The sequence below is a fragment of the Grammomys surdaster genome, unplaced genomic scaffold, assembly GCF_004785775.1.
Source record: "Grammomys surdaster isolate TR1022 unplaced genomic scaffold, NIH_TR_1.0 191, whole genome shotgun sequence".
Taxonomy (NCBI): Eukaryota; Metazoa; Chordata; class Mammalia; order Rodentia; family Muridae; genus Grammomys; species Grammomys surdaster.
In genome coordinates, this window is record NW_021604636.1 from 1,037,692 (window position 1) to 1,048,795 (window position 11,104).

At 35.8% G+C, this 11,104-nt stretch overlaps 1 protein-coding gene across 2 annotated transcripts in view; it reads left to right on the forward strand.

Annotated features, from left to right (window-relative positions):
- Positions 1-6,763, forward strand: part of Scn7a (sodium voltage-gated channel alpha subunit 7) — an 85,756-nt gene extending 78,993 nt beyond the window's left edge. For both annotated transcript variants that reach the window (XM_028769237.1, XM_028769238.1), the window contains exons 24-25: positions 127-397; positions 3,640-6,763. In XM_028769237.1, coding sequence (XP_028625070.1) covers positions 127-397; positions 3,640-4,703 — 1,335 coding nt within the window. In that variant the 3' untranslated portion in view covers positions 4,704-6,763. The remainder of the gene's footprint in view (positions 1-126; positions 398-3,639) is intronic.
- The last annotated feature ends 4,341 nt before the right edge of the window (positions 6,764-11,104 follow it).

An 11,104-nucleotide genomic window follows, 5' to 3' on the forward strand; every position in this document is an offset into this window, starting at 1 on the left:
TTGTTTGACAAAGATTCAAGTGCTGTTTTTGTGTTATTTGGGGAGAGAAACTGTAGAACCCAGGAATTATGCATACAAGTATATAAGTATCTTGTTAATCGACATTGCCCTTTTCTTTACCTACAGAACAAGTTTCAAGGCTTCATTTTTGACCTAGTAACACATCGCATCTTTAATGTTACCATCATACTTCTTATCTGTTTCCAAGCAACAACCATTATGATACAAAATGATGAGCAGAGACCACAAATGGAAACTGCCATCTTCTGGATAAACTCCATTTTTGTCATGCTGTTCACACTGGAATGCATACTGAAGCTCACTGCTTTCCACTGCCACTACTTTACCAGTGCATGGAATGTTCATGACTTTATGGTGGTCATTTTCTCAATTACAGGTAAGGATGGCTCTTGTCATTTTTCCTTTATAGTATTAATTCAGTCTATCACAATATGTACCAAGATAGATAGTGACCTTGAAGAAGCAAACTGATGAGACTATTTTCTTTCACAAGAAATATATGTATATATATATGTATATATATATATATGAGACAATCACTTTTTAGACAATAAAACATATTTAATGTGTTTAGAAACTGAAGTGTCACAAACACATGATATGTGCTTGGTTATCTGTAATCTGTGTCATTCTAGGCTGCTATGAGAAGGAGCCCCATGTATTAGAATGCATGGCTTTTAAAGCTCACTAAGATTCCGTACTTTTAAATATTTTCATTCGACATTTTATTTCTTTACATTTCAAATGTTATCCCCTTTCCCTGTTTCCCCTCCACAAAACTCCTATCCATTTGCCCCCTCCCCCGCTTCTATGACAGTGCTCCTCCACCCCCCACCCCCACTCCCATCCACTTCAACATCACAGCCCTGGCATTCCCTACACTGGGGCATTGGGCCTTTTTAAATGTACACAATCTTCTCAGCATTAAAATTTCAGTATTTAAAGGACTTTGTTTCGAGTCTGCAAATTTGTCTGTGGTTTTCTCTTACTTGAGTAACTTTACATTTGTTGACACATACTTTTCATTGTCCTCTTGCCAAATAGATAGAATTCTGGAAATTAAGGTTAGGAACAATTTCTGTATGCATATAGCTTACAGGTTATCAGGGCAGACATATGCAGATCAGTACATTCTATATGTGCTGAAACACAGAGTACCATAGCACAGGGCAAAAGAAAGTATACCTCGTCAGTAACTTGTGGTCAGAGAAAATGCCATCTAAGAAGGAAATTTAAACAGGAACCTACTGGATAAGGCCATATCTGGCACTAAATATTAGGGCAAAATTATATCAGGACTAAAGATGTTTCTTCAGTATTTGTTTCTGCATAACCAGAATATGGTCTCTGTGAAAGTAGGAAGCATTTAAGAATCAATGATGTTAATGCCTGCACTTAAGGCTCAGGGATCATTGGAGAAATGGGGTAGGTAAGAAGGATGTAAGAGCCAGAGAACCAGGGAGTTTGCAGTGATATTGCATCTCCTAAGAATGTCAGAAGCTACACCCATGAAGTCTCACCAATGTGGCTATATAAACATTAGATAAGTAAGTATGATGGATAAGCTACAAGGGAAAGCCCAGGATATCTTTACTGTACACAAAGAACTACAAGAAACAAGGAATGTTGTGAGTCAGAGGACTACCCTTTCCAGGGAAGAGCACACCAATTGGTTATTCCATGCTAAATGGTCAGCCCTGAAAGCATACATATAAGTAACATTACACAGAATTGGTCAGTTGTATTTACATATTAAGAAAGAATTAAGAAATACATATGTACATGTGTATCCACATATATATATGTATATATATGCATGTATATATAGTTACACATATACAAATACATAGACATATATAAATATATATGTGTAATAACAATTATTATAAAAAGAGACCATAAAATTAAGAAAGAGGAAGGAAGGGTATATGGAAAGGTTTAGATGAAGGGAAGAGAATCTGGTGGGATTATATTATAATCTCAAAAAGTAAAAAGAATTAGAAAGTTAATGATATCAACCAGAAATTTCATAAGAGAAAACATATATAAACCACCTGCCTAATATGAGTTCAGAAATTTCACTCTTTCAATAGAATAGTGAATTCATGTCACTGACTACTGAAAGAAAAATATAAGCTTGGTAGAAAAGTATGTGGAGATCGGAAGAGGCAATAGGAAAGACGTAAGTGAGTTATAGACCAACAGTGACTGAGGTAGGAGTTAAAGAGTGAGCAGGAACAGCAAAAGCAGCCATAGAGAAGGCAATAAAACCTGAATTTCCAGGCTTCTGAAGTAATCATCTGGCCAAGGCACTGATGTAGCTAACTGAACCAAAATAATGAGTCTTATTAAAATGAGATGGTTAAAGACTGAGTTAAGCCCTTGGATGGATCATTGAGGGAGATGCTGAGGTGAACAAGGAGACCATGAGCCACTTACTAAGTCTTCAGCTGAGTGCAAGTGATGAGGACAGTGTGAATCACAGAGCAAGAAGATGATAAGCAAGAATTGTGTTGGACAGAATAATCCACAGAAGGTCAGAAATGCATCATATCTTTTAATAAAAATGATTGGACAAAATATACCTGGAAGTCTCACTGGAAAGTTACAAAGATACATAGGCTGTCATTTTGCCTTAAAACATAGAGTAGAAGAGAATATGAATTCTTCACTTTAAAGTGTCATGTGAAAAATTAATGTCATCAGCAGAGTCAGAGTTTAAATCAGGGGTTTCATTTCCTGGTAGTGAGCATGAGGATGAATTTGTGCTCAAGTAAGTGAGGATGTGTTTTTATTAATGGGACATCTTGGAAGACTACAGAGAGATGAGGATTTGTCTAGTATAGTAGAGTCACTAATAAATATTAGAGGGAATATAGACGTGACAGAACCCCACCAAAATGCCATCTTGGAGAGTGGACATGTTAATAAACTTTTGGAACCTGTTACTTCCTCTCAGCAAATACACAAAAGCCTCATGATGCTGTCCTCCATGAACTTTGCAACCAAAACTAACATGAAGCTATAAGGACATGCTCACATATTATACTCATATTTAAAAACTAAAATACTACTTATAAAAGAAATAAATTAGATTAAAATCTGTGAACCACTGAGTGCTATACATTTTTATAGTCTTGGTTATCTATAATGTCTCCTTGTCTCACATTCTATTCATCTCTAATAGCTATCACAAGTTAATGCATTATAAAGTCCTTAAGAGAATTTTTATTATCCATTTTTCTATATTTACATAATACATTGTGAAGGTATTTGATATTAGTGAGATTGGGCAAAATTCCTTAATTCAACAATGTTAGAAAAAAATTGACTATTGACCTACAATGTGGATCTGGTCATCTGTGACTTCAAACCTATCTTAAAATAATAACACAGAAGAATTCTATTCTAAATTTTGGTACAGAGCCTGATCATTGATAGAATTAATAGTTAACTAACCCAGTGTCCAATATGCTGTTCCATGAGATAGGTTAAGTGATGGAGTAATAGATTCATGAACCATACAAAACTAGATCATTTGCAAAATTAATTATATTTTCTATATACAGCTGCATTTGGATAATTTTGTTGCTTCATTGTATCTCTTCTCACACTAAGGACTGCTGCTACCTTTGACAATAGGACCGTACTTTGTGCCTCCTTCACTTGTGCAGCTGATACTTCTCTCTCGCATCATCCACATCCTGCGTCCTGGGAAAGGTCCAAAGGTGTTTCATGATCTGATGCTTCCCTTGATGCTGTCACTCCCAGCATTGCTGAACATTAGTCTTCTCATCTTCCTGGTCATGTTCATCTATGCCATCTTTGGAATGTACAACTTTGCCTATGTGAAGAAAGAAGCTGGAATTAACGATGTGTCCAACTTTGAGACCTTTGGAAGCAGTATGCTCTGTCTCTTTCAAGTTACAACATTTTCTGGTTGGGACGGGATGCTGGATGCAATTTTCAACAGTCAGTGGTCCGACTGCGATCCTGATAAAATTAATCCAGGGACTCAGGTCAAAGGAGATTGTGGGAGCCCTTCTGTTGGGATTTTTTATTTTGTCAGTTACATCCTCATATCATGGTTGATCATTGTTAATATGTATATTGCTTTCATCATGGAGTTCTTAAGTATTCCTTCTAAGAAAAAAGCCAGGACCTTAAGCGAAGATGACTTTAGGAGATTCTTCCAGGTATGGAACAGGTTTGACCCTGATAGGACACAGTACATAGACTCTAGCAAGCTTTCCGATTTTGCAGCTGCTCTCGATCCTCCTCTTTTCATGGCAAAACCAAACAAGGGCCAGCTTGTGGCCATGGATCTCCCCATGGCTGCAGGAGACAGAATCCATTGCCTTGACATCTTACTTGCCTTTACGAAAAGAGTGATGGGAAAAGATGAGAGAGTGGAGAAAATCCTTTCAGAAATAGAATCCGGGTTTATGTTAGCAAACCCTTTCAAAATCACATATGAGCCGATTACAACTACTTTAAAACGCAAACAAGAGGCAGTTTCAGCAACCATCATCCAGCGGGCTTATAAAAGTTACCGCTTAAGGCAAAATGACAAGAATATATCTGATATTCCTATAATAGATGATGGCAGAGATGATCTTACTTCTAAAAGTATTCACTCTGGCAAAATCGAGGAAAAGGCATCTATTCAGACCCAGATCTAATGGCACTTCCCGCTTCTAATTTCTGTACTTATTGCCCCAAACACTAACCGCTTAACTAAGCTGGAGGTCAGAGACTAGAGATAATGATTCCGTCTGTGTGCCCACATATCTCCATGACAAGCTTAGCTTTATGTTCAGTCTTCTGACTCACCAGGAAAGACAGCAGCTCTCAGCATTACGGCAAGTAGCTAAACTAGGTTACTGTTGTCATTTTGGCTATTTAAAATGTTTCTACATGGCTTGGGTAGTGTTGTCTCTCCTGGAAGATGTGTAGGAGGAAAGGGGAAGAATGAGAAATACAGCTCAGCAGCTAAACAGTGTTCCTTATATATCTTATATGTGATTTTACAGACTGGGTCACCACCCATTAAGCTTAGGTGCAAATAAGAGATACTTCCTTAAAGTGTGATTGTGCTTCAGAAATAGGGAAGCACCGTGTTAAATCACAAACATGCATAAATGAATGTTGAGATGTTGAGAACGGGTGCGAGAGGAAAATGCAGGTCTTCAGAAAGTGCCTTTCAGTTCATTCGTAAGCTAAATTACAAGATCTGTTCCTTTAAACATTTAGCTCAGCCCCTTTTTTGCTTTTTGTCCCCCCATCCACCTCTTTTTTTTCTTGCTTGCTTGAGCTTGCTTTGTTGTCTTTTGTTGCTGTTCTACAGTTTTGGATAGTAGACACTGACTTTGTTTCACTGCTCCTGGCTCCTCATGAGCAGACAAGTTCTACATGAGCTCCAGCAACAGCTGAGATTTATAGAGCAAGAAGCATAGAAGAAACCACACTTAATAATAAGTTCATTTTTCTGTATTTGATTCACATTTACACCTTTTTAAAAGTACACATTTACTAAAAGGATACAATAGAGATAAACGATAAGGGACTAAAACTTTACCTTATTCTAAAAACTGGTGTATTTTTTAACCACTTACCCATAGCAGGTGCATGCTATCATATAAATTAGAAGGGTCAAGGACAACCAGCATGTTTAGGGATTTTCAGTGCCCAGACCCTTATTTAGGAAACTGGTCATTTAAAGTTCTTTCCATTGCACTTTGTATTTCTTGTAACTTAAAGAAGAAAGAGATCCTTCAAAGAATGGGGTTGTGAATTAAGAGATGACAATTAAGTTGGCATTTTATAATATCATTATATGCAAATTAGTTCTAGTGCTCACTTATCTTTTCCCTCATTTCTTTTATATCTTATCATACATATAAGTACTCATACAAATGTTTTATATTTGAGATTCTACAAAATAACAGACATTAGTTTTAACAACTGATATCATTTTTGTTAATATAAGTAGTTGCTTTTGGTCTATTCACAAACTTGTTTACTTCCATCCATGTAGTTTGAGAATCTGACAGTTTCTCCGTTTGTATAAAAAAATGATTTCACTGTGCCTATGAAGTCCTCCAGAATTTAAAAGAAAAAATATATATTATATTGACTTAGATAAGAAGCTTTAAATGGGTTTTATGATACTCAATACCATTATATCCCAGAGATTGTATTTTATAACGAACACATGGACTTGAGCCTTAACTCCTGTACTCTGCTTTCAATCCTCGGAATCTCTATGACTTTGCCAACTTGCCTTGGATGATCGATCACCCAAGTAACTATAATTTCAGAGTCAGTGGGTTTTGTGGTTTTTGTTTGGCCAGTTGTTTGGTTGATTGGTTGATTGTTTTTATTAAAGTATATTTCTCTTTCACTGTTCACTATTTGTCATGTGATGGAGACAAGAGATGCATGGGAGGTTTAACTGGTGACATGATGACAGCTTCTGTGTTACCTTGACGTTTCTGTCTTCCAATTTCTGGGAATGCCTTAATGAGGAAAGAGATACAGATAGTAAGACTGAATCATAACTTGCTTCCATAAATCCCATTAAGACAACACACTGAGTTTGAAACTCATTTTGCTGTTACCTATAAAGAATGTCAAGCAATAGCCATCCAAAAAGTAGAAAGTTTCCTTTCTGAATGACTGTTGCCAAATGTCCTCCTTTTTAGATCCCATGGAAAATAATAAATACAACCTGTTAAACACACTTGGCTTTGTTTTTATGTTATTCCTCTGTAAGCCATATTGGCAAATCTGACTGGTGAATTTTTTAATAATATTTACACAGTAATTTATTTATGTGTTCATCCTCATAACCCAAGTGTGAAAATCCTTAGGGTGCCTGTGGGTCTCTGATGCTTACATATCAGTATTCGATCAGCTATCAAATCCTTGAAAGAGCAAGTTAGGATGTTAGTAAGACACACATTAACTTTGAGAATCATTCGGGTATTAGCATAATTGCCATATTTAGTATTCTGTTCTACAAATAAAGCATGGATATTGTTTTTTTTAGAGACTAACCAATTATAAAGGCTTTCCGGATACAGTATTTCTTTCCATTGGTTTCTCATTTATTTTCCTCATTTTTGTTGATTTCTACGATTATTGTTAGGATTTCCTTCTCTATATTGTTCTGTACTTCACCTTCATTTTCATCCAATAGAAAATTAAGTTGTTTATTTGCATATTTTACTCATGACTAATATGCCTTAACAAAAAATTTCTATATTTATTTGTTCCCTATCATACTAATGTGTTGCATATATTTTTATTTAATTCTATATCTTCTTTTTAGAGGCATACAAAACTTAAATCTTTATTAAGTAAATTTGATTTGTGTGTCATAGGATATTACCTAATAAGCTCAGAACATGCTTCATCTTTGAACCTTTAGATAGTTTATCAAAACTGAACATCTTCTGGATTGCAAAAATAGATCTTCATGGATGTCAAAAAATGAATGTCACATAGATCATGTTCTCTGATCACTATGAAATTTAGGTAAAAATTAAAAGGGAAATACTTAAAAGTGTACATAGGCACCCAGACTCAAGTATGCACACATGGACATGCACATGCACACACACATGCACGCATACACACTCTTAAAATAATCAAAATAAAATATTTTATAAATAGAATTAAGAGTGTTTAATTATGTATGATTTAAAGCATCCTATTGTATATAGAGTCACTCTTCTAGCCTGTGCTTCATTTATACAAATAGAACTTAATTCTGAATCTTTAAATTTTTCTTTAGTGCTTATATTTAATCCCTGAATTTGTACTGTTTTTATTTCCATGATTAGAACTTTCCTGTAAGTTGTTGATTTTTAATTTAGATATATTATGGCCTAAGAACACACATAGCATATAATTTCATTTTATTTGGTTATGGTCCATTTGTTAACCAAATATTGGTCTGTTTCAGAAGCTTCTAATGGGCACTTGATAGTATGTGCATTGTCGTGGTTGAGTGGAGTGTTCTGTGTGTGCTTACATCCTGTTCGCTCACTATGCTGTGCAGATCATCTGCTTGTTGATTTTATGTTTGTTGATTTTTGTTGATCTCTGAGGGGGAATTATTCTCATGCTCCTATTCTTCTTTTCAATGAATTTTGCTTCATTTTCAAGAACTGTTGTTGATACATTTATATTAAAGATTGCTATTTTTGCCCCGATAAGCCTTTCTTTTTATCATTGTAAAATTACTCATAATTGTTCCTTCTGAAATTGACTTTAGCACAGAGTACAGACAGTGCTGCTCTTTTAGAAGAATTAAGTTTAGTTTCGTGGATGTTTTCCTTATTTTTGACCATTTTTTATTACCAATTTTATATGCCATTGAATTTCAAATTTCTCATAAGAATTTTGTTGGATTGGTGTATCCAACCATTTATATTTACCTAGACATTTGTTAGCACTGAAGACTGACATTATTTGCTCTCTAGGATTTTTCCTACTTTCTCATATTTTTACTTCTGCCTCTACTTTCTTTTTTGAAAAAAAAATATATTCTGTTATAATTTTATTGAAAATATATATTCCAATCACAGTTTACTCTTCCACAACTTCTGCCATGCCTTTCTCACCTCCCCACTAAGCCAATTTCATATTTATAAAGTATTTCTCAGTTATTTGTTTCATATTGTAAGAAATCTGTTTAGCCCTGCATCTCGTTTGAATATGTCTATTTGTTATCTTGGTGTTCTTTAATTTTGTATTTATTCTAGATGTTAATCCTCTATCAGATGTGAAATTTCTTTTTCCTGTGCCTTTGCAAAGAAATCAGTTCCATCTCCTATATTCAGCATGGAGAACAGTTTATTTAGTCTGATGAACTAAAGATCATATTCATCTTCTGCCTTTTCATATTTTCTTTTCAGTCTTGAAAAGAAGTCTTGAAAAAGTATTCAAAAGTCTTGAAAAAAAGTATTCAAAATCTTGAAAAGTATTCAAATTTTATATATTGTAGCAGAAATCTTGTATTTTTAAAAACATGGACATTGTTTTCCTTTTGTATTGTCTCATACTTGAGTTTAAAAATAAGAAAAACTCTTTGCTTACATGGGAGGAAAATGGCAAAGGATAGAAAAGGGTAAAATAAAAGATCAAAGATATGAGTCCATCATTATACCATATAACCCCAACACAAAAGGGCTTTTGCAAAAGCCATATGAAAATCTACAACTGTAGAACATTCCTCAAACATACACATATCCAACTATATAAGGAGTTTAACTTGAGTTACTATATAAGGGAGGAAGGGCAAATACCCAAAGGTAGCACATACTAGCAAATAAAACCCTTAGTACTAGTAATTGGTCATCATTTTTGGAGTTGTTGGCCAAGGGAGATCTATATATTTCCAAACACAGCCCATTATTATCACTGTTCTTGGTTACCCTCTATATTTGACGAGAACATTAGAAATAAAACAAATGCTTCATCTCTATTGGGCAGCTTGGAGGCACAAACCCTATTAAACTATAATAATGACTCTCCTGGAAAGATATACCTACTCCGGCAATAGTGATAATATGAATCTTACAGGAGTAACCAAACACTTTCTCATTGGATTTATGGACCACTCCAAGAAATGGAATCGTAAGCTGGCACTGTAATTGGAGATATGGATGTGTTTCTGAATAGGTTAGAGGCCTATCTAGGGGGAAATTTACTGCTATTATTCTGCTAAGTGGAAATATGAAACAGACTCCTAATGACTTAACATCATATTTATGGATGAAAGTACCTCTCAACTCTCATTAAAGAAGCTTCTTTTTGTAGCAGATGACCACACAAAAACTTACAACTGGTCAGTGTACAGAGAATACACGAAACTTCAGAGTACTTCTTCCTAAGTAGGTCATCTAGATCAAGCCCTTTCTCACAAGACTCAGTAACCACTGAGGTAGATTGAACATAAAATTTATAAGGGCTAAAGACAGAGTAAATCTACAAGCAAACAATATTTTTCAGATACACAGGCTAGTTGCACATATGAACACACAATGATAGCTACAGAATGAACTAGTATTGTGCAAAATAAACTCAGACAAAATTAAAGTATGGCGGGAGAAAAGAGACCACAAAATCCTACCAAACAGAGGAGGTATTGGCATTTGATAGTTGCTGAGAGAGGCAGAGTCAGTTTTCTTCAAGTATAAACCCATGAACTGAGCAGATCCCACTCTCAAGAGTATTTTGACAACCAAACAACTGGAAGGGTTTAATAAAGAAAGAGCAAATAAGAATTTGGGTAGTGAAGAAAGTGGAAGTGGATCCAAGAGAAGCTAAAGAATGGGGTGAATAAGGTTAAAATATGTTGCATGGAATTCAAAAAGAATAAAATAAAAAATATTTGAAAATTTTTTTTGGTTTGTTTTTTCAAGACAGGGTTTCTCTGTGTAGCCCTGGCTGTCCTGGAACTCACTCTGTAGACCAGGCTAGCCTCGAACTCTCGAACTCAGAAATCCACCTGCCTCTGCCTCCCAAGTGCGGGGATTAAAGGCGTGCGCCAACACCACCCCGGCTTGAAAATATTTTTAATTAATGCCAGTAATTATAGATTGTGGGGTGGTGGGCTGTGAGAGGCAGCTGGGTGCCTGGTCGAGCACAGGCCTCAAACCCTAGACCCTAATGAGACGGAAGGTGTTAGTCTTGATTCCTTGGCCCCTGGTTTCTTTCACTCAGCTTCAGCCCTCCACAGACCCTCCCAAAGAGAGGTTTGTGTCAACCAGCATAGGTAGAGGGCATGACTACAGGCCTCAGCCTCAAGAGATTTCCATATTAATGAGATACCTAAAGGCCAGAGGGCATAACCAATTAAGCATTCTTTCCCAGACCCTCCTCCTTACAAACAGTATTTAACCAAATGCCTGCCCTGGAGATACAGGGGTACAGCCATATTCAACCACTTTCTGCCACAATAAACCTTTTAACACCATGGACTTTCTCCTGTCTTTGGAGCCTGCTGTGGAGAACTGAGAAGGGGGCCTTCGATTACTGAACTACTGCCTAATCTCCCATGGAGATTAGGAGT